The sequence below is a fragment of the Cebidichthys violaceus genome, unplaced genomic scaffold, assembly GCF_023349555.1.
Source record: "Cebidichthys violaceus isolate CVI_PGR_0920_01 unplaced genomic scaffold, fCebVio1.0.p SCAF_5, whole genome shotgun sequence".
NCBI classification, from domain to species: Eukaryota; Metazoa; Chordata; class Actinopteri; order Perciformes; family Stichaeidae; genus Cebidichthys; species Cebidichthys violaceus.
This window is the reverse complement of record NW_027176705.1, coordinates 16,526,421-16,551,582: the sequence shown is the minus strand read 5'-3', so window position 1 is coordinate 16,551,582 and position 25,162 is coordinate 16,526,421. Positions and strand designations below refer to the sequence as shown.

The 25,162-nt window shown below is 42.7% G+C and overlaps 1 protein-coding gene across 1 annotated transcript in view; it reads right to left on the bottom strand.

The window, feature by feature from the left end:
• Nucleotides 1–25,162, bottom strand: part of itfg1 (integrin alpha FG-GAP repeat containing 1) — a 127,339-nt gene that overhangs the window by 81,765 nt on the left and 20,412 nt on the right. The window contains exons 7-8 of the mRNA XM_068730718.1: nucleotides 21,246–21,307; nucleotides 12,697–12,778 (exon numbers count right to left, since the gene is read on the bottom strand). Coding sequence (XP_068586819.1) covers nucleotides 12,697–12,778; nucleotides 21,246–21,307 — 144 coding nt within the window. The remainder of the gene's footprint in view (nucleotides 1–12,696; nucleotides 12,779–21,245; nucleotides 21,308–25,162) is intronic.

Genomic DNA, 25,162 nt, shown 5'->3' with positions numbered 1-25,162 from the left:
TCCCGTTCCACGTGCGAGCCGGATCACAGGAACACCTGATTGTTTTCCTCCGAGCAAAAACGCATCCAAGCGGCGCTCGTCTCTTTGATGCCTTTTAACAATGCCAGTTGACTTGAAGAATCGTTTTCTCCGCTGATTCTCATCGCTATTAATTATTATTATCAGAATTCCACGCAGGCTTCATCTAATGCACAAGCACAGGTGCGGAGCCTCCCGAAATCAAAACAGCAGCTCTTCAAAGCACAAGCACCTCACCGTGCCAGGTTTAGTTTCAGATTACACACACACCCACACCCACACACACACACACACACTTAACATCACAATCGTTCATTAAGGGATGTCGACTGAATGATAAAATTAATTTTCACTGCATTTACATCTGCGGAGAACGCACACCGTTGTGATCTGCTTGTTGGTTTCCTGTCCTCGGGTCTTCACCTCAGTGAACACAACATTGTGAGGATGCTGAAGGACAGCAGAGACTGCTTGAATTAATTTAGGGACATCAGATCAGCTCAGTTACAGGTCCGGAGCTGAAGAGCAGTGCGCACATTAAACGACGCCACGGTGTTACTTTGTGCATAGGCCGATAAAGGTGGTTTGGTTTTGTGGCATAATGTGCGCCTTTGAGGTGTTGGATTTTGTTGCTTTTAACATGGGGGAAAAAAATGGAAGAAACCCCCCAAAAGAGCAACAACTTCAATGATGGACTGACTTGCAATAGATGTCAAGTGTACAGGAGAGACCAACGTAAAATTACAGTATGGACAATCAGGATGACAACAATCCTCGATATATTTTAAACACATATAAGAATATGGATCCAGGAGGACGTGATCGTTTTTCTCTCTTTGACTGGAATGTTTGTTTATGACACACTAGCTGTTGTTCTCAGTTTTATTACATGGGGTTGAGACATTTATCGATGATTGTCATGTGTAAATATGACAATGAATTTAGGTCCGTAACAGATGATGTCATTAATCAGATTCCTTTGGTTTACTCTGTGAAGTTTACTCTGTGATGTTCCTTTAAGCTGGAACTTTTTTTGAATGAGTCACAGACCAATTTCCCTGCAGATATGTCGATACGCAAAAGCAGGAGGATCACAGGTGCGTCTTACAACACTAATGAGCACTGCATTCCAATTAAGGGTTCAAGTTCCAGGACCCCGGTGTGACGCATGTATGCTCATTGTCACGGCTCACTGGGACACCTAAATGGAGAGAGACCATCATTAATGTTGTTACATACACCTTTGCTTTTCTTCTTTGAGAAAGATCTCTAAACAAAACAAAACGCTAAAAAGATAAAGGAAGATACCACCAGTTTTCACTGCTGTGTAACACTGACGCCTTTGAATACCCGATATTCGGTTCTCTGAAATTCGGCCGTTTCACAAAGACACTGCATGTGCACTCTGCGTTCAGAGGTTGGCACGTAAATTGACACCAGACACAGAGAGAGGGCAAACTGCTTCCAGGCTTCTCTCATCGCACTGCTTCTCCGAGTCCTTTTTTTTTTCCAACAGGGCAAGTGCAACACTCCCGAACAGATGTTGTGCCACGTGGAATGGAAAACTGAATGACACTGATGATGAATGACGGTACAAAAAGCAGGCGAGGAGGAGAAACCGAGTGTGGCCATCTCCGCAACTGAGCGAGAGGCAGAGAAAGAAGAGAAAGAGCGGGACCGACGACGTGATGTCCTGCTGAAGATAATAAGACAACAAGTCCTTCTTGTACTGTTGCATATTTAAAACCAGATGGGAAAAATGTCAAACTGTCTGTGGTTGACGATGAGCCTGATGAACTCCACAAGCTGAAACTCGTGGGTCTAAACAATGAAGTTGTTGCTGGCGTTTTGACCTCCGCAACCCGTCTGTAATTGCCGTATGGTAATTATATTCGTTTCCAAAGTTGGATGAATTAATTTTTTAATATTATCAAAGCCGATGGCTGATGGAGACGCACATTTAAAATGCTAAAAATTCGGATAGAATACATGCCGACCCGAACCATCATGTCTCAATAGTTTTAAAATGACCTGTCTCCAGTTGATTTCTGTTAAGTCTGTGTAAAGACAAAAAGTGTGTGGACAGAGAAAAAGAGGAGGGGCTATTTGTGGGATACAAAACCAGGAAATCTTTTTATAAAGTACACTGTGGTTCACTCAACTTTAATTGTGTCAATTCAAAGGAGGCATACACTGTAATAATGAAACACTGACGAGATTTTGCACTTGGGATGTAACTATCAATAATTGTTGTTATGCATTATATCTACAGATTTTTTATTAATTCATTCTATATTTAGAATATCGGTATAATTACAAAATACCATCTCAAATTTGCAGAGCCTGAAGAGATTTCTTAAAACTGCTTATACTGTCTGGCCAACAGTATCATATTCAATTTGCAATGATATGAAATGAATGAAAGCCAGCAGATACTCATGCTCAGTAAGCTGTGACCACTTACTCTTTAGTGCTTTCTAAATAAATGAATATTGGATTATGAAATTATGTCTATTGATTTGACCACTTTAACACTTAAAGATAATTTTACCCGCCATGGGGAGTACGTAAGTGATGTCTTCTGTGGGTTTGTCTCAAGTCTGAGAAATGAACCCTGATGATGTCATCCATGGCTTAATGACTTTATATTGTTAACAGAAACCCTCTGCTACAAAGTGTTAGGCAAGTTGCATTATGGGAAATGTAGGAGCCTGTGTTTCTGGAGCTTCCCCTATGCCAGGGACCGAAAGTCAGGATATCTCCGCTGCATCTATTGTGACCATCCGTTTCTATTAAGGCCCCTAAAGCCATGGAAGAGCAATACTTTAATTGTTACAACACAAGTTTGCACAAGTTCCGCTAATCTGTCTCAATTCTAAATGGAGCATCAGGTAGCACACGTTCAGGCAGAGGCGGCTGCAAGTATCTAGTGCGCAACATATTGTGATGGCTTTCTAAATCTAGATATAAGCACTGCTGTCTAATTAGTTGCATTAGCGTAGGTGTAATGACAACATGGGTACATACTGAGTGCACCGAGTGCAGCCCGTGTTCTGCAGTGTGGCTAGATGTGTAGAGGGTGAGCCACACTGAGGAGAGAAAACAAAAAGAGATAGAGAGAGACAGAATGAGTGCTAATTCAGTCCTGCAGAGGTTGTCACTCGCCATTCCGTCTCTGGTGTTTACCGTCAGCTCTGCTAACACGCGGTAGCGCTCCTTCCCTCCGCGCCACCTGTCCTTACCTCCATGAATACCTTCTTTCATCTATCTATTCATCCGTCTCTCCTTTATTCCCGCTATGCTCTCCTTCACCCGCCTCCCCTCTCCTCCGGCTCACTTCTCTGTCAGTAGCTCACTCCCCCATTACTCCCCACTCAGTCTTAATGCATCGGTTTCTCTGTCCATCTCTCCTCCTCTTTATTCAACATCATTCTCTCCCTCCCTCCCTGCCTCCCTCTTTTCATCTTTCAAACCCGCTGACAATGCGTGGCGTGACGGAGATTGGCTGAGAGATGCTCATAGGGAGGACACTGCAGGTACGGGTTGATACGCAGAGGGCGCTGAGAAGAGGGGGGGGAGGCCCAGGAGGGAAAACAGAGGAGAAAACAGGTGAGACAACAAGAGGAACGAAAGAGAGAGAGAGGGAGAGAGAGAGAGAGAGAGAGAGAGAGAGAGAGAGATAATATACAGAGACAGTGCAGATATGCATTACGACACATTGGCATTCATAGACTTCACCAATAACTATGCAAATCACAGTAGGCACACGCACAAACACACATGGTGGGATGCTGCCGGGAGCCTTTGTCTCATTACAAACCCTAAAATCTGATAGAGATCTGTGTGCTTTCTGCAACAGTGTGTGTGTGTGTGTGTGTGTGTGTGTGTGTGTGTGTGTGTGTGTATCGAAGGTGTAATAGAGTGGGAGATGTGTGTGTGATTTGATGGGAGAATATAAAAACACAGGTTTGAAAGAAAGCAAAAATACATAACTGCTTAAAAACACACAAAACATAATTTTAAACTTTGGAAGCTTTGTATTATTATATATGCCTTCATAATCTCTGAGTCAAATGAATCTCTCTAGCTTGGAACCTACTTACACTGGTCTGAAGTTAAAGGAGCGCTTTTACTGTACGTCACTTTGACATTCACGGTCATACGGTTGACTCTGCATGTATCATAGATCATAAATCTAAATTGTCACATTGCACACTCGAGCGGTTGAGTTGGATTTCGTTCATCTGCCAAGTGTAAAAGTAATGTTCTAGTATGTAATAGAGCAAAATCCCAATAAGGAATGTGAGAGCACGGCGATCTTTTACAAAGTCTTTTACAAATGATGTGAATTGTGCCTCCCCAACCACCCAGTCTCCTTCCATTCTATCATTAATAGTGGAACATGATAAAAGTTAGCATTCATGGATTTGTAACTCCCATTATCATTCTTTGTCTGACTTCGATTTTTGGGGATAATCATGCTTTGGAACTACAGTTCCCATAATTACTTTGAGTCTGAAGAAAACTTCAGAACATGATGATTCTCTGGCAAGACCTGCAGTTATATGGAGGGTTACATTTTATGATATTCAAGCAGCCGCTTACACTCAACTAAGAAAGTGTCCTTTTTTTTATGCAGATGTTTATTCACTAGTTAACTTAACTAGCAGGTACCGATCTGTTTACTTCACAGCAAAATAACAGGCTAAGGACCGGTGATTTGGTGATTTGGTTTTAGCCTGGAACAATAAAAAAAAAAAAAAAGAATTTCGAAGCAAATTGCAAAAATCGGGCAATAAGGGTGAAACAGGAAGTGTCACAGACACTGCTGGAGCTCAAACCTGAGACTCAAACTACAATAAGTAACTTCTGGTTAGAACCGGCATGCACCCTTTCACCGCATGCAGTATCTTTTCACATCCCTCCCTCAGTGCCCCCCCTCCTTCAACTCACAGTTGAACACAATATTTTTTAAATGCATTCAAAAATAAAGTGCTAATTAGTGTAAAGCTCTGTGGGTGGGTCCTTATAATTTAGAGTACTACTTATGCATAATTACTGCACAACACATATTGGAAAAATAAGAAGGGGGTGCAGGTTTTACCTTCAATGAAGGACACTTTTATGTCAGTTGTACTTTGCAATTTGCATTAAATTGCATATTAAAATGTGCAAATTAATATCGGAAACTGCAAACCCAGGAGACTCAATCATTTGCATATGGATTGGGATATTTCTAAATGCCAGGGATATCAGAAAAATGGTGCTTGATTAGGGAGGTATCTTTACTTCATTAACATGGTCTGGAGGGATGCCTGTCACAACGCAGATGCACGTTACTATGTGATACTGCTCGCACAGAACTCTGATCTCAACTCGCCGAGCAGGACTCCGGAACCTCACCCATGTCTGACACCGACAGAGAAAGTGATGAAGGACGTGAGGCTGGAAAAGCAGAGCGAGTCAGAAAGAAGAGCAGGCTGGTCGGAAAACAAGACAAAACCAAAAAAAAAAAACATACAAAGGGAAATGACGGTTGAAAAAGAAATAGTGCAAAATGTATGCAGGGGTTGAGTTGAGAATGAAGCAGACAGAAAAGAGGGAGAGGAGGAGAGGTTGGATGTAACACAAAATAATAAGATGAGTGGAGAAAGAACGCCTGAGGGGAGAGCAGAGAGAAATAGGCTGTCCTGTTAACATGCTGACTTACCTGCACACGCACGCACGCGCACACACGCACGCACGCACGCACACACACACACACACGCACACACACACACGCACGCACACACACACACACACACACACACACACACACACACACACACACACACACACACACACACACACACACACACACACACACACACACACACACACTCTCACGCTCAGCATGACAGCCTTTCCTACTTTAAATATCACCTCCAAACACGCTCCCGTCTCGCCGTCTGAAAAAATCTCCCTATCTCGGTGAGCTGCTGGCCTTCATCCTACCTGCAGTGGAGCTAGCTGACACACTTGGTTGTGGGACATCGTTGTGCTTTACCTAATGATGAATTATGCATCGGCCGCTGTCACTTTGAAAAATGCAATTACCTCAGTGATAAGGCAGATGGCCTGTTTTGTCTGGCATATGCTGTGCATCTATTAAGAGGCTAGCGCTGGAAACAGAACCGCCAGCGCACAAACACGGGCGGGTGGACGGATTCCCGTGTGCATCCATGAACACACACACACACACACGCACACGCGCACACACACACACACACACACACACACACACACACACGCACACGCACACGCACACGCACGCATGCACATTGACGTGCACACATGCCTCAGGTTTAGCCAAATGTGTTCTGCCTGTGGAAGCAGCTTAGACACATGACATCCAGCGAATCGCCAGCACAGACGTAGCATACGGATCCATAATAATTGTTCCTGTTCCAGCGTTTATCGTGTTGGGTGTGTATGTGTTCTGTGGGGAGGTCAGTGCTGTGTCTGAGATGTTACTGAGGCAAAAAGAAAAAGAGAGACAAAAGAGGAACAAATAGAACACAATATGTTTAAAAAAGAAAAATCTGAACAGGGTTCAATTCAATTTCAATTAAGCATTCAGGGCTCAACACAGACTTTTGAAAGTGGTTGCCACACTGGCATCAGCTTTTGAGAACATGGTTGCCATTTTTAGTCACCTTATATTTTGAGGAATGAAGATACTATTCAGTTGTAAGTCAGCTATTTAAAGAATAGAAGCTTTGTTACAGTAAACAAAACAAATTCTTTGTGGTTTGTGTTGAATCGGATACGTTACAGAATTTGAATGGTTCATAAAATGTGCAGCTGGTGTCATGTTCTTCACAGATCCCTAAAAAATGAATCCAGTAAGTCCCTGGTTGCTTGTTCATCCGTTATCTCGCCCTTTCAAACGAAGGTTTTCTGGACTTTTAATGCTGATTCCCACCACAGATCCACTGGCCCTTCACTTCAGCACTGAAGCCTCAGTTTATCCATCATCTCTTCTTTCAGAGATGACCTCCGATCTGCCTTGATTCTGCTTACACAGCCGATTCCTCCACTAACAAACAGCTGGAGAGACTGGGAGAGCCAACGCCGCATCATATATAGCACCAGGATGTGGGCAAGAAACATTACAAAATGTTTTATTTCGGGCAACCCTATTTATGTATATGTTAAAAAGTGGTTGCCATCAAGGCCAAGAATTGGTTGCCAATATCTCAAAATGGTTGCCATTCAATCGACAAGTTCAAGTAAGAACTAGGAATGTACCGATTGAACTTTTTCCAGTCGTGATACGATACCTTGGCTTTCGGTATCGGCCGATACAGAGTCAAGGCGTCGTCACTGAAGACCCCAGACAACCAAAACCACTACAAAATCTTAAGACAGACTGTCACAGTAATGAACAGACCCAGAAGGGAAACCCTCACCAGGTACACGACTCAGATCAGGTTAGATCACCATTAAGCAGAAGCAAAAGGCAGATGTTACTAAATATAGCGCCATAAAAAGAGGACACATCTCTGGAGTGTTATAACCATTCTTCAAACTGTAATTCCTAAATACATGAGGACTATATGGATACTCATTTATGTACATCTGAGGAAGCTGCAGCTTACTAAATGAGCGTTCCCAGATGAATTCGTAGATAAATGCTTAACTTTATATTTTTGCGGGAGAGAGCAGCTTGTGTTTTAGAATCACCGTTGCCGATGTCGTCGTATATATTTATACGTTTAAAAAAAAGAGAAAGTGAGGTATAGAGAAAAAAGTAGAGGAAGGCCGACACAGATGAAGATGTAGAGAGAAATGTAGTGGGAGACAGATATTAGAGGGAGAAGGATGGAGAGAGCATTGATAGTGTGATGGAAATAATTCCCACTTCAGATCACACAGGGATGCAATGCTGCTCTCTGCTATATTTCATCCTCTCCTCCTATTTCGCCCCCATTCATTCGTTATCCTTCGTGCCATCTTCTCCACCTCGGCCCATTTCTATTTTTCTATCCTCTTCTCTATCTCACTTCATGTGGTTTTGGAAGTGTGCCTTCCTCTTTTATTTACCACACTCTCTCTCTCCTCTATCTCTTGTTTTTGGCCTCCCTAAGGTCACTCATTCAAGGTTTTTCAGTAAAGCCAAAATGTGCTCTTTAATTAGCCAGAAAAGAAGCTGGCCACATGCAGAGAGACAAACACTGAATGATGAGAATATTGACGGAGTTAGAATGGTGGGAAGAGATATGCTGATGCAGTAGGAGGATAATTGAAGTACTTTAGATAAGTAGATTACGAATAAATATTTGTAGAAACATTGGAAAAGGGGAAAGGCACAAAAACAGCAACACATATATAATTGAATGTAACCCAAATGCTGTGACTGTCAGAGAGGTTTTGTTTCAACGTTTTTCAGAGTTTTGTGACGTTGTTTTGGATTGCGTCATATACTTTAAGGTCACAACAACTCAAACTTATGAGATAGTTGAAATATCTGAAACTAAGTTGTGAACTAAGAGCTTGTGAATCGATCACATTGGACGCAGGCTACACTACATTGTAATTGTCACCTTAAGTTTGCACTTGATTGGTTAACTCACGGGTCGGCAACCCGTGGCTCCGGAGCCGCATGTGGCTCCCAGAGTCTACATCCACACTAATAATAAAATTAAAAAAAAGTTTTAACAAACAAAAAGATCTCCTTCCACGTGGCGTTTCAGCATCATTTTCGAGACGATCTCCGTCCAGACTACAACGCCTGAAAACGAATATCACGTGACTATTCACGTGCACTGGGCACGCGGGTGGGGCCGGTGTAAACAGGAAGTAGATTGGTTGCTCAAAGCCGCTAACCTGACTTCAGATGTCCGCTGCGTAGGTCTGATAACGCCGCTGGACACTCCGCTCGCTAATCGCTACAATAACAGCTGTTTCCTCCTCAGAAATGCAGACTTTAACTGAACAACAGCTGCTAGTAAAGACAACAAGGTCAGCAACGCCTGTAATCAGTTGTCCATGTTAAATTAATCTGGTAGTCGATAGATAACCAAGGCTGTGGTTTGTGAATTTCCGGGTAAGGGTCACGTAATTGGGGTGTGACGAATCAGGGAAGGACACGTCGTGACTGCTAAGAACCAATCAAGTAGCGAACGCGGGTGTCTACGTCTACTGTAACTGCAGGTGGCTAATCATGATCTGCAGACCCCCGCCCTCGGTAAACTATCAATGGATAAATCCAAAAAATAGAGGAAAATAGAGAGTTTAATTCTGCGTGGACGTATTAATTTGCTTTCATTGCAAACAATTCTGGCTTACCTGTATGCTTGATATGTGCAAAAAATGCAATGTAGAAAGACACTTCCAAAACAAACACACCGCGCATTTGCTGAAAAGTATCACGCTGGAGATGAGTGAAAAAACTCTCTTCATAAGAGTTTGATATTGTTATAACAGGTAAAATAGCAATAAAATGTCAAGAATTGTCTTTTTTGTCTATTTTCATAAATACAACTAACTATAATTTTTGCATATATAATATAACTATATTTAAAACTTTATAAACTGTAATATCAAATCGCTTTTGCAGCTCCAGACAAAATTGATTTGGTGGAAAATAGGGCAAAATGGCTCTTTGGATAGTAAAGGTTGCTGACCCCTGGGTTAACTGGACTTGACCAAAATGCAGGGCGGCTTCCTGAAAGTGGACGGGAGATACGACCGAGTCGACTTGAAATTGAAGTAACCGGTCCAAGACCACGACCTCGGGAGGAGGAGGAGGATTAAAATAAATAGCTTTCTTGCTGGTGGCCTAGCTCTCTAACTAGCCGATTAGCAGCTTCCTCGCTGGTTTGGAACAGTTGCGTATTATTACTTATTTACACTTGTGTTCAATGTAGTCACAATGCGTCCCAGACCACCTCTGGAGGTGGTTCTGCCAATGGGATTCCAATCCATCCATCCATTTTTTATACATAAGAGTGCCGGTTCGCTTTCAGCCTGGTGTGCACTTCTTTACAGAGCCAATCTCATCCGAGTCATCCCCAGTCTCCCAGTCAGCCCCATTGATTTGATGACAAACACTGAATCCACTCTTGTTGGCAGGCAACATGGGTTTTTTTTTGTTTCTGCCTGACAATATGAAAGTTAAAGATATGGAAAAAGACAGAAAGGGACTAGCAGATCTAGTTAGAGTAATGACTGTGATTCAAACTAAAGTCCAACACTGTTTGATAACATGTTTGATGTAATCTGTAATCACCTATTCAACTCTTGCTTTTCCCACCATATTCTAAATCCTTTTAAACAATGTTGGATATTATTGTTGTAAAACACTAATCTCTCTATCTCTTAAGTGAAGCTTTCATGAATAATGGAAAAAGAAAAGGGATTTAAAAGGATAGAGGGGGTGATAGTGGGTCACAACAGAGTCCCCATCCAACGAAACAATACGAGTGACGCCCAGAGCTGTTTCGAAGAAGAATCGAGGGAGGAGAAGGAAAAACGGGGGTGAAAAGCAAGTGAGCCGCAGATAGCAGCTATACAGTAGATCAAGAGAAATAAAGATAGACAGCGACAGCCAAGGAGGGGCTGATTGAAGGAGACAAAACGGGACAAAAATAAGAGACGTTCTATCCTGCAAGGCATCTCTCTCTCTCTCAGAGAATTTGGCAGATTATTAGAAGCGTGACCCTCAGAGGCTTCAATCCCCGGCTAACGAGGGCGGCGTCTTCAAGCGGCATCTCCCAGCCGACGGGAGGAGGAGAAAGAGATTAAAGAAATGAAAAAGTTTCTGTCGAAATAAGCTTGAGATTTAAACAAAAAAAAGGTCGCCGCCCCGAGAGATGATGAGTTAAGCGCACACACACACACACACACACACACACACACACACACACACAAAACATATAGGTAATTTCCCCTCTGGCTCATACATTATTGTCAATTTGGGAAGGGGAAGTTTGTTCACTAAATATTAGATGGACACCCCTAGCTGCAATGAGATTAACCGATTAATCTTGCCAATAAGGAAGTGTTTATCAGTGTGAAGCTCTGTGTGTGTGTGTGTGTGTGTGTGTGTGTGTGTGTGTGTGTGCTCATGTGCACGAGTACCACAGGAGCCCAAATGTTAATTAAAAATGCATCAAATGTCACACAGCTAACGGCAGCACATATCGAACTGAGTGATAAGGTCACAGTGGCAAAATGTACAAAAAAAAAATGGTTTACATTAAGTCTTAAGATTACAAGAGGTAAAACAACGGAAACAAACCAGAAAACACTGTAAGCTTGTTAGGATATCAAATCGGATTTGAATCATACTTTTGAGACATAATGAGAGTTATACCAATTTCATACAGAAACAAGCCTACGGACTGTTTTGCCAATTGATTTAGAATTAATTTTCTGGTTTTCCTTTGGTGAACAGGAAATTCAGTTTGCTGCCTTTACGTCTCCTCTCCGCTTGCACTGCCATTTCCCTACTTCAATGAAAGTAGGGAAATTATCCCAGAATTGCCACTTTTGATAACTTTTGCTGGTCATCAAACGTTGCGCAGTCTCATTCTAAAGCTAAGAGTAGCTTACATTTGTCTTTAAGACTCTGGAAGACTATTCATTCGTCCGGATCCTGATAAAGAGAAGGAGGTTCTCCATTGACACTGGTAGCATAGACTCTCTTTCCCCCTCTGTGTGTGTGTGTGTGTGTGTGTGTGTGTGTGTGTGTGTGTGTGTGTGTGTGTGTGTGTAAGCGGGCTTATGCATTAAGTGTGAGCGATAAATATTGAGTATTAATAAAGCCTTGAACGAGTGGTAGCCCCGGGGGCCCATGCCACATTAATGTGGCCTTGCCGTCGGCCCTGTTAATCCAAATGGTATTTAGCTTCTATAACAATCATACGGAGTCACCACAACTCTTCTCCTGGTCGAGCTGGTGGCTCTGACAAGAGTGACCAGGGGCACTTTTGGCGAAACAGGCTGCAGCCTGGAGATTAGAGAGCCAGCGGAGATTTGCGGAGGCTAAATGTAAAGCTGAGCTGAACAATGAATACTACTGGCCAAGATTGTTTAGAGGGATAAGACGTTCACAAAAAAAATAAAAAATCTGCCTCTGAGTGGGATTGAGTGTGTATCAGAGTGTGTGCTTGCAACAGTGCATGCACGCGTGAGATTAGCCTGTCTGGTACAGGGGTGAGCATTTGGGGTGTGTGGGTGTGTGTGTGTGTGTGTGTGTGTGTGTGTGTGTGTGGGGAAGAAAGTTGGGTGATGAGAGAGCTGTAGTGTAAATGCCAAAGCCAAAAAGACCAGACAGTCCTATTTGGAAGCCTTTGAAGCAACACGGCTTCAAATGCAGAGGGAGCTTAAAAGGATTTAGGAAAGGAATAGATCTGCCACACACACACACACACACACACACACACACACACACACACACACACACACACACACACACACACACACACAAAGACATTTTGGGGGCAAGACATTTTTGACTTCCTGTGTTTTTGATGTTTTTTTGTTTTTTTTTACATTTTGAGTTTGTACATTCTAAACCCTCACATATATATGGTTTGCTAGGTTTGAAAGGGATCTCTCTGGTACTCTGTCCCAACCATACACAAAGTTCGTCAAAGATTACAGCAAATGACAAATCTCTAGTATTCTCACCGAAGTCGGCGAAGGAGGACTGTCCGATAGTCTTGGCCGGTGGCTCTGACGGCATGACTTCTTCTCTGGTGAAGTTCCCGTCCTGAGAGAAGAGAGAGAGGAGAGAGGGGTGAGTGAGACATAAACAGAGAACAGGTGTGTAACAGTAAACATAATGGTTCTGTACTCTTTCTATGCAGCAGGACAGAGGTTGATGGGACCTTAAGCGGACCATAGATAAGCAGTCACAAAGGATAGCTTCTGTGTGCATCTATGTTTGTGCACAAGCACGAGAAGCACATACATGTGCAAGCACCGTTTACTTCCCGTTGCAGTGAATGTGAATGAAATACGCTGACAGGAAGTAAACATGGTACCAAGCCTTTTTAACTTTTACCAAGTTAAAAAGCCCAAGAAACAAAAATAAATGAAAATGTGACGATTAAATGGATGATCCCAGAGCAAAGGTGAAATTGTAGAATTACTTATAATAAACCAACAGTAAAACAACAAATTGGAACGAGTAATTGTTTTATCTTTTGCTTGAAAATGGATTGACTGTTAAAACTGTTGCCGATTAATTTTCTGTCGATCAACTCGGTAATGATTTGACAAATCATTTTCGTACCAATTCATTTCAGCGCTGCGAATGATTAGTTTCATTATCAATTAATCTGTTGATTATTTTCTCAATTAATTTGTCTATAAAAGTAAAAATTGTGCACCCTTAATAATGGCAACAAACGGCATCATTTAACGGTCCTGGCACGCACCGGATGTGCTGAACTGACACAGGAAGTAGTGAAGGGATTTGCTGCTTATCAGTAGCGCCGCAACACATGGTGACAGGACGCGATGTCCCAGGTTCACCTGCGTCCCGATGATACCGATATATGGGCCTATGTCCAAAACAATGGGTGTGGGAGTTCATACGCACATCAAATGCCCTCGGTGTGTGGTGCCCTTTACGGAGGGCATGGGAGAGAGATGAGGAGATACGCAGATTAGTGTGTGTCTGTGTGTGTGTGTGTGTGTGTGTGTGTGTGTGTGTGTGTGTGTGTGTGTGTGTGCGAGATCAGATGTGACTCTGTGCAGTGGGAAACTGTTGCCTGCTGATAGCAACATTAGTGATTTATGAGAAAGAGAAGGTGACAGACATTCAAGGAGTGAGTCAGAGAGAGAAACATATGCATTATATATAAGCACTGTATGTGTTAGGGAATGTATGTGTGGTTGAAAACAATGAAGTTACTGCCGTGTTCAGTTTTCTGCTATATTTCAGTGAGTTAATGAAAATTAATACTTTATTCTATAGCTAAAATATGAGGAATAAGGAAAGTATAATAAAATCATTAATATCACATCTTTTCAAATACTTTTTCAAATAATCTACAAGGATAATCTCCAAAATAGGCGTAAACGATATGAGGAAATAACCTCATTGTCGTTTCTTTTGTTTTGAGACCAATATTGCGTCATCTTTCTGTATCATTCACTATACACAAGCATTTAATCATTCTCTGGTACACTGGACACAGTCAACGTATTAACTGCTCTTTCATGTAGACCAGGCGAATGTGTTATGATGACTTGATGCATGAATTGTCGGGGTGACACCTTCTGGTCCGTTGCACAGTGGGCTCTTTTTCACAGCAGTGATTTACGGGGGCAGGAGGGACATGTGAGAGAGACGCTTGGAAAAATGTGTCTGTTTATTTAGCCGAGATCATCATTACTATTCTTTCGTTTTTAGAAATTCTGAAAAAAGAACAACAAAGCACTGCAGGCCGGGTTCACATTAATATATGTAACGCAAATATCTCACTATTTGCAGTCAGTTACAGTATTGTAACACATCAGACGTAAGCGCACACTGGCTCTGGCTCGACCACTCTAACAATATTCCGGTAACACAAAGTGAAGCCTCGTTCTAACGTGTTCCTGCTCTTCTTCACAGACAAACGGAAGCCTACACTGTACATTTACGACTACATGACAACTTCATTGTTCACTTCTTATCTGCTCCAGTTAAATACTTGTTTCTATTAAATCGCCATTGTCGGTTTGAATGCCATTAATTGTTACTCCAAATCATCAACTCAATACATGTTGTTCCAGGCTGTATGGCGACCAAATTACATGAACCGATTGGTCCGTGGGCTTCACTCGCTGTGCCGGTTCAAAGCTCATTTATTTGAGGTCAAAAACTTGTTTACAGAAGCCTTTTCAGTTTGGCCGCTGACAGCATTTACGTTAAGTTTGGTTAAATGACACAACCCACAAAAAAAAAAAAACAATCATCGTGAGTGAGACAAGACCAGTTCAGATCTCAGTGAGGTGAGGGCAGCATGTGGGAACAATACGGACTATTTATTTAAAAAGGTAGGTCTCCATCATCATCTTCGCCCCACAGAGAGGGGGGGGGTTCCTCTCCTGTGGAGAGCAAAGGGAAGAGAGGGAAAAACACCTCTGGAGCCCTGCAGACACCCGCTGTCTGAGTTCTGTTCAGTGACTGCCGATGAAAATACCCCAAATAAAAGCTTTTAGATAAAAAAAAAAAATAACTTGAAGAATTCATAGGAAATAAAATGCCTTTATCCACCGTTTTACAGCTGCTATTTTGACCATGAAATATATACCCGATGACCCTCCTATCAGGCGAGTCACATTGAAGTGCGGACGCACACATATCTCGGCACAGCTGAGCTCCGATCGCAAAAGTCCCGTTTGAAAGAGACACGCGTAACCACGGCCACTGTGACAACGAGCCACCATGTACAACACCAGGACTCTGAAACCAGGGCAGCTAAATTGAATTCAGGAATCACTCGTTTTATCTTTCACATCTGTCCTTTTCATACTATAACAGCTCAACATGTGGCCTCTTGCTCTATCATAGGGCAGGTAGATGACTGTTTTTTTTTTTTTGAGAGGGTGGTTCTGAAATTGCAGGAGAAGAAAAGTTGCCTAGCCTCACTGGAGGTGTAGTGGGTCCAATTTCTCCAGACAACTGTCACAGAAACGGCCCTCTTGATCATCTTAATGGCAGCCTCACACGCACTGTCTCCAACTCCACCCTGAGACATTTAGATTAGGGGACTAATGAATAGTGCTGCCAGCGTGATGGTCCAGTAGATTTATGACGGCGTTCCCTTTAGGTCAGCTAGTACATCAATGTTTTAACATATGAATGAGGCCTCTGCAGGACCACTTATAGAGGACCGGAACGTGAATACTGGTAAATGGTCTTATAATCTGGATCCAGGCAGGTTTTCCTGGGTGGGAAAAAAAAAATCTTTTGCAAAAGGAGTGTTTTATGTTTTGATGGGAAGATGATGACTTTGCTTTAGATAAATAGGAGCTGGGTAGCGTGAGCAGCGATAGCCACCATGATGGAAGAAATGAATATCATCACACACCATCTGACATCTGGTTTTGAGGGTTATGGTGTGTGTGTGTGTGTGTGTGTGTGTGTGTGTGCGTGTGCGCATTATTTCAGAATGTCATTTGTTTTGCTTTCAGTGTCTGCTAATCATACACTGGCCTAAATAGTGCTGACTGTGACTGAAACCCGAACAATCCTAATGGAGGTGCAGAAGATTGGTGTCAGAAAAGTGCCCAAAAAACTGTCTGCCAGATACGTGGGTAAATCATACAACACATTTAATATTATTAAATGTCCATTAATATGTTTTAACAAGTTCTACATGTACAAACCTGAAGTCTACCACTGGGCTACAAAACCTTCAAACTGAACACTTAGTCACATGATGTCCAGGTTGTGTTTGATGCTGTACAGGAAGCCCAATGTTACATTCAATTTCAATTATTCACGGCAAACACATTGTGCTTTCAGAGGTTAATCATTTGCATCTTCATTGACGCTTTGAATGCTGATGTAGAGGCATTTATTTTCGGCGATATAATTGGGCCATGTCCCTCATTCAAACTGGCAGCGGTGACATTTGTTTTTGTCGCACAATTCTATTTGTTTCAATTTGTTAAGAACAATTGGTTCCTTAAACTTTGTGTATTGAATGTGCAAACAAACCTTTGAGGACAGAGTCTCTCTCACCCACACACACACACACACGCACACACACACGCACACGCACACGCACACACACACACACACACACACACACACACACACACTGAGGGTGGGCGATATGGCAAAAAAATCATCACAATGTTGTTGTTTTATTACTTAACACTACAACCTCATTTCCCTCTTTTAAAAAAATATAGCCTTACAAGCTAACACCAAATCTCAAATGTAATGCTTCTTTAAAGTTTTTTTTGATCAATTACTTTTCAAAATACACATGAAGCACTCTTCACATGGGCATAAATAAAATCCACTGCACAGCACTAATGTAAAAATAAAATATGTGACTTTTAAAGCCGCTTCTATTGTTAAACGTGTTATTTCCTTCTTCCAAAACAGCGTTGAAGAACATTAGGAGCAAATGCCAGGAGTTCATCAAAACTAAATTATGATGCGTGTGTTAACTGCATGCCAAATTCATCAGAGCACACAAGGCCAAATGGCCTCCTAAGTTACCATATGACCCCGGCTGCTGACGGACAATAGCATTAAAAAAATAGTTTTTAAAACAGTCTGGCACAGAGCTCATTCCACATGAAACGCACATAACCGTCACTCGCCCTCGACTCTGGCTGAAGTAAAGATAGGGAGTTTATTGCGTTTAGGTATATTTTTACGTAGCAGCGGCGCTAATCATTTACAGAAAGCATTCCTTCTCCTCACATGATTTATGAATAATTCATGCAAAAAAAAGTAAAGAGAATTCTATATAGAGAGATATACAGTATGTATTACCCTCCTGCTTTCTTAAAAGGCATGCGAGTACGTCCAACTGACCTATGTAAAAGGTTATGACGCACTTTGAAGCTGGTCTCTTCAAAAGCGGGGAGAATCAACCCATGTTAATTAGATCATAAGCTTCCAATCGCACACAAACTCTTACACAGACGCACCCACACATGTGGCAACAGGGTGTTAACTCTCTCCGCATGGAGGATGAGATCTCGGTGTGATTGACTGCTGCTGCTGCTGGCTGCCTGATTGCAAGATGTCATGATTAAAACTGTGACGCGTGTGACACTTTGAGAGCAGCTGATTGATGTGTGAAGATGAAAGGATTACATGTCATTGCTATTATTCTTGCATCTGTTCACATCACCCTCCCCCAATACACACACACACACACACACACACACACACACACACACACACACACACACACACACACACACACACACACACACACCTCGCCAAACAGTGGACTGACCGGTATGCACAGTTGTAGCAGTAGAAGACATTTAGTCTCTCCTGGAGCAACTGTTGTTTTTTTTTAACATGGCTGAAAGCTACAGAGTAAATATGGTGCAGAATGGATGCTGATGCTGGTGTTCAAACGTGTACTGTGTATGAATTTGTATGCAGTGGCGCATGACATGCGGGATAAACTGTTGCAGGGAACAGTGGGATTAAGGGTTGGATGCACTCAGCGGTGCGCCAGACTGCAGACATGCAAGTGTATGAATATGTCATATGTGGCTATAGCAGCCAGGATAAACCTACCACAATAGCTTGTGAACAAAATGTATGTTCTACTGTTGAGGAAGGTGAACTGAATGCTAAACTGTGTGCTACAACTCATACAGAGGAAGAGGCACAAATCACATGAACCTACCCTGATGAGATAAGAGATAAGTGTCACAATAATACAAAATAAAAAAACATAAATAAATATATGTCTGTATTATGTTGCCCTCAAATTAGCATGAAATAAGCTATTTTGCAAGAGCCCATTTCTTTGTTTTCCTTTGCAAGAACAGATTTTTTTTTTTTTGCTATCCATGTTCACCATGACATCCTGGCCGTGTATGCTTGGTGAGACTCTAATGTACTGAAAGTGTCTGACCGACTACAAAGAAAGAGGCCGATGTGTTTCTGTAGCACGCTGTAGTGTACCTGCATGTGACCAGAGGCATCAGCTTCTCCCTTAAAAATGAACTAAATTACCCCCTCTGTGACTGCCTTCTCTTGTGTAATCGCAGGAAAACAGAGGAACGGGGAGGGTTGGAAGGAGACTTAGAGGGGGGGGGGGGGGGGGGGGGGGGGGGGGGGGAGAGAGAGACAGAGAAAAGTAATTAAAACAGAGTGTTGGAGAACGAGGGGTGTGCTGGCCTGTGACCGATAGATGAAGCCGCGTTGAACCGAATACTGTCTTGGGATTAAAAAGGGGTCTAATGCACCGGGTATGCTGGAAAATGCCTGTTTGTGAATATATATGTCACAGTGTTTGCGTGTGCATCCACGGCCATGTATGTCAAGTGCCTTTGGAGGAACAATATTTTGGAATGCATTCAAGAGAGAATGGATGTGAGCACTTGCGTGTGTAATAACCCTTTTTATTCATTTAGCACTTGAGCTAAATGCTAATGTCAGTATGCTAACATGTTCACAGTGATAACGTTAGCATGTGAATGTGTGGCATGTATATTTTCAACATCTCACTTTCCGGTGTTTATGACGTAAACAGCAGCCGAGGCTGATGGGAATGTAATCAACTTTGCAGGTATACAATAGACATTTGGAGCTGAACATGGCCGGTAGACAAAGGCTCAAAATGATTCATCCTCTGGGGAACATGAATGCCTGTACCATATTGCATGGCAATCCATTTCAATAAAAAACTAAAATGTCAACCTCATGGTGGTGGGAGAGAAAAAGTAATGGTGTCAGGGTGCATCCTTTGGGGACCATGAATGTCTGTGCAAGGTTATGTGACAATCCATCAAATAGGTGTGGAGAGATTTCAGTCGGGACCAAAGTGGTGCACCAACCGACACACAGAAAGACATTGCCGACTTTCCACCAAATGTGTTTATTGAAATTCCTTCTAACCTGACACAGAGACAGACAACGAACAGGCCTGGAAAGACATCCTAAGTGGATGTAAAAAAAAATGCGTAAATAAATAAAAAAAGATCGTCATGTTTTCCTCCATCCTCCCACCCTACTGGTTTTTGGGTATGGCGGTTTATTTGCTCTGTTTTGCTCCTGCTTGGTCTCGCTCTGCCCTCACACACATTCCGTCCTTGCCAAATCCTTCAGTCCCTCTCTGTTTCACTCTCCTTCCTTGCCTCCTCCCCTTCCTTTCTCCTACCCCCCCCCCCCCTCCTCTCTGTGATAAGATAGACTACTGTTCGGCTTGTGCCTCAACCTGCTGAATTTCAAATAGGCCCCTTCCGACAAAAACCCAAAGCCACGGTCTCTCCTCTCTGCTCTCCCAGAATATTAACGAGTCCTGCGGCAGTGCTAACAATCCTGCACCCCCCCAAGCCCACCAAAGCGCCGCAGATCTGCTTGTTGCACTGAGGAAATGAACGGCGGGGTGGTGTGTGTGTGTGTGTGTGTGTGTGTGTGTGTGTGTGTGTGTGTGGGTCGACACTCTCCGATCACAAGGTTTGGTTGTACGTGCACTCATAACCTTCTTATTGATGGATATAGTGTACTTAGTTTATATGAGGAACACACACGCATGTCTTTTATGGACTATATTACAGGTCCCTAGTTAATGGACAACGATGTGTGAGAGAAGTAAAGAAATGCGGTTATTTTTAGGCTAAAAGGGATTTTATTACTATTCCATGTTTTACAGTTCATGTAACAGCTATTTACTTTGGTTCCCACTAATCCTTTTCAACAAATAACCAAACAACTCATGTTTCTTTAGATAATGACCAACTGCCATTGGATTCGAGCATTGTAAAAGAGTGAAAAAAGGAACAGAGCAATACTACAAACAGGTGCTAAAAGCGATAAAGAGAAGAAACGTTTTCAAGAAAGCCTATTATGGTCGGTGCAGGTAATACCAAGTGTTATGTTCAGTGTTATGTTCAGTGCCGTGTTAAGTGTCTCCTCAGCTGCTGCTGCTACAGTACGACTCAGGGAAGAGTGCTGCAGTCCCTTGACCACCAGCTGGGAAGCACTTCACTAGATCAGTGACAGGTTTTTAGGAGTCTACACCTGTAAATAACGGACACATCTGTTTGAATAGCTTCTGTTATTTGTGTTGCATAAATGATTATCTGGAGAATACAGATACATTTGCAAGTACAAATGTTATTTTTGAGTAAATCTTCCGATTAACCGTTTATGCAGCAGGGTAATATTTGCTGGTTCCAGCCTCTCACATCTAAGAAAGTCTTTTCCTTTCCTGCTTATTTTACAAGTGACCTTTTGGGGATTTTGACTGTTGGTTTGATGAATGAGCCATTTTAAAATACATCACTAGGGTATGTGGTAACTTCTGAACATTTCCCCTTAAAGAGTGCAGCAATATTTCGGCATCATAAACTTTAGATAAGAGCCCTGCAATGACACATACAGCAATGTGGTATTTTATTACAAAAGAGAGTGTATGATGAGTGTCTCCTATACTGCTCGGCTGCAGTGACTCTTGAAAAGACGAGCAGTAAAAGGAAAAGCGAGACAGGAAAACGAGAAGAAAATGAGTCCAAAAAAAGCGAATTACCTTACTGATCCAGGTCTCAAACTTAAGCCCTTCAGTTGTCCCTTCAGTTGTCAGGAACAAATCTGGAGGGAGGGGGGGAGAACAGAGAAACAGAAGGGAGGAGCGAGTCAATAATTTGATAAAATGTATTTATATAGTTTTCCCAAGACACCTTTTCACACAGAGCAGGTCTATACAGAGACCAAATATTTCCCCGTGAGCAAGCACTGAGAGGACAGCGGCAAGAAAAAAACCTCTCCCCTGTTCACTGAAACACCGGTTCATCTGGCAATCATAATCAAACACGGAGCAGGGGCTATTGATCTATAATGAAGAAAATGCTGGAGATTATTGGGAATGACAGCAATGAAAATGAACACCGCGCTCTAGCTGTGAACCTTTGTACCTTTACGGACTTGATGAATTGATCATGAAGAAAGAACAACAGATCAATACAAAAAAAGCCTGTAATTGCTTAGATGGCCTTATTTACACAGGAGAGGCAATCCGAATTATAATCAAGGCTTAAAAGAGTTTCTGTGTTCTTAACTGCTGATGGCAGCTTTAGGTAAAGGCTTTGAAAATGTAATAATAATAATAATAATAATAATACACATTTTGCCTTTTTCAATGCAATGACAAAAAGGTTCTCAGTACATGTTCCACTGCTAGTGACACAAGGCGAGAGTTGGCATTATAATACAGCAACCTGTCAACATCATGCATAATGCACAGGGCTGGTTGTAAATACCAGGACTAGTCAAACTCAGCTGACGGGTAAAAAATAAATACATTTAAAAAAGTGAACATCGGTGTGGAAAGTTCAACATTCCAAAGCTTGGTTGAACAGGATGCTGCTTCTTAAAGCAGCAGCAGAAAAACAGGTGAAGAGAGGGTTCACCTGTGGGGGGGGTTGGGGGGGGGGAAACTCCTGCGGAAAGCAGCTGGATCTCACTCAGCTTTCTGGAGGCTCCCCCCCTCCCCCCTGGAAATGCCTGTAGCTGTAGCTCGCTCTATTTGAATCCAACAACCTGCGCTTGTACTCGTGTTCCTCGCTCTCGGAGCTCAGGCTGCACTTCCAATGCGCCTTCTCTGTGAGAGGACGGTAACTTTCACCGCTGGGGTTCTCCGGACTGCGGTTCGTCCCCGGTAATTAGACATGAAATAAATATTGCCATTGATCTGCCTTGCAGCCCTACTACGTGTTGCCTGTGCTCTGCATGGGAAAATATCAATGATGACGGAGTGGGGGGGGATGAATGAAGGGAAGACAGGAAGGAGGAAGACTGCGTGTAATGAAAGAGGGAACTGAGTGTTAGTACTGCAGTGGCTGCAGCCAATAGCAAGAAGCTGCAGCATGACTCCTTACTTAAGTGAAAAAATATATATAAATAAAGTATAAAAAACCTGTCAAACACTGTATTGACTAAAAAGTGTTTCTCTTTGAGCATACTAATCCGAGCTCCCCTTATACTTTCATGGATGTGTTCTGAAATGTTATCCCAGGATTCTGCTGCAGTCATCCCAGAACCGAAGAGAACAGGAAATGAGCAGAAGGAAGGAGCTTTGTCAAGGAGAGCTCTCCTCTCCAGGAACATCCTGCCAACTCAGGCCGGGGAGCTTTAGGTAGCGATCATCTGGAAATCATCTCGGCTTTTCACGCACTTCAAAACCTCTGCGTTTGTGTTTCCCACTATGGTAGGTCCCCCATGACTAACAACACTCCAATCCACTTATTTTGTGTTACGACTTGCACTAAAAAAATGATGGGGTTTCTACGATACTGAATAGTACCAGATACAGAATAGTACCAGATACAGAATACATTGAGCATACAGCTGTGATTTAATTGTATAGAACTATAATAGCATATACTGTACAGATTTTTTTTTTATACTCCCAATTTGAGAGAGAGAGAGAGAGACACACACACACACACACACACACACACACACACACACACACACACACACACACACACACACACACACACACACACACACACACACTGGTGAAACAGTTCAACTTTTAAGATGTAAAACTTTGTGGATTGCAGACATGTTGCCCATACAGACACACAAATGCAAAGATGACAAATGCATGCATATATTATGCATATTCATGCGCGCGCACACACACACACACACACACACACACACACACACACACACACACACACACACACACACACACACACACACACACACACACACACACACACACTACAGGGAACACTCAGTAATTTGCACACTGTGTCTGTGGGTTTGAAGTCGCATCGGGTGGTGTGTTGATGAGCTCGGTTAATCAGCCAATCACGGCTGGATTCTGTCTAAGAGGCCTGATTGGCTGATTAGGTGCGATGGCGGTGTGTCGGTGAGAGAGAGGCATGGGGTTGCCGGAGGAGCAGAGGGATCTTCATCTTGTAAACACTTCACGTTCTCGCTGTGGGGGCGCCGCTCTCTCCTATCACCACTTGCCTTTTTCTCCTTCTTTTTGTTTTTTCAACCCAAGTTCACTTCTGCCAAACTCTCCTCTACAATAATTTCTCTTCCTCTCGTCTAAATGTCAGTCCAACTTGAAACCGCCGTTTAAACTTCCCGTTGCCGTGTCAGGCAGTGTATTGAGGGATGTAAAGTGAAAGTGGAAAGGCCCCTTGAGCAGGACACTAAACCTCAACCTGCACTCTCCTTGGACGCTGCCCACACACGACCCCGCTCTGATGTGTCCTGAGAGGGAATGCATTTTAGGGAGCGTGTCAAGGGGAAAATGCGCACACAGAGAAGCCAATTCGCTTTTGGTAAACTGAGCAATAAGGTAATCTTAATGGGATCCTTCTGACATTATCCTCTTCATTGCATTGTCCTTCTCCACCCTCACCCTCGCGTCCTCACAGTCCCAGACGGATAGTATTCTGCACACACCCATAAAGAGCTGCTAGCTAGCAATATAAACCCGACTGCTGCCACCATCACTCACTTTAGCACAGTTATACTGTTCCGGGGGACTTCAACTTGGCCGCCAAGGGCCTTTTAAGGACTTGTTCGAGTTAAAAGAGATATTACAAAGAGTAACGGAATAAAACAGAGCGGGGAGGAAACAAAAAGAAGAGAAACAGAGAGAGGGAGACAGTAGTTTGTATTGCTTTCCCTCGGTTTGACTTTGTTTAAATTAGTGCGCTCGCCTCAGCAAAGCACACTAATAGACTCACTATATCTTTCTTTTTTTTATTCCAGGTTCTTCTGGGGGCTTTTTCAGTCAACCATAAAATCCTCATACATTACAATATACAAATATTCAACTATTGTTCCACTTTTCTTAATATGGACCTACCCCCCTTTTGAAACATAATTTAGCTTCATGTTTTCTTTCTAAGAACTTCATTTTTCTGCCAGTTTGGTAAAGTGGTAGACTCTTACCTCTACAATACCCCCGAGTCTGCGCTAGAAGCGAACAGTTAAAAGGTGCAAATACGATTTTTCACAAATTCAATTCACAGGGGGCGTGGCCGAGATCAGGTCGAGCCTTCAACTATTGCAGGCAGTTTGAGACTGAATTAAAATGTGTTTACGGGTCTTGGAGGAGTACTACTGCATATGTGTCACATGATGTACACATTTTGTTTGTGGCTCCAGAGGGAGCTGTGACAGTCTGACGCAGAGGTCTCAGCTCTTCTGTGTTTTTAAATGGGGTTTCTTTTATTTTTTTCGACAGTTTCGGTCTAATATTTCTCCGCGAGCCGTGATCGAATCTGGCAAGAAAACACACTGATAATCTATTACAAACGACTGAGGATGACACCTACAGGACTTCTGATAAAGAGGTCAGACAGGCGCTGTGACTGTCCTAGTATCATGACAAGCTACTATCTGTCCAATACTGTCCAATCCTGTTGGACCTGTATGATTGGAAGTGACCAACACGACCATCAAAGCCCGCTA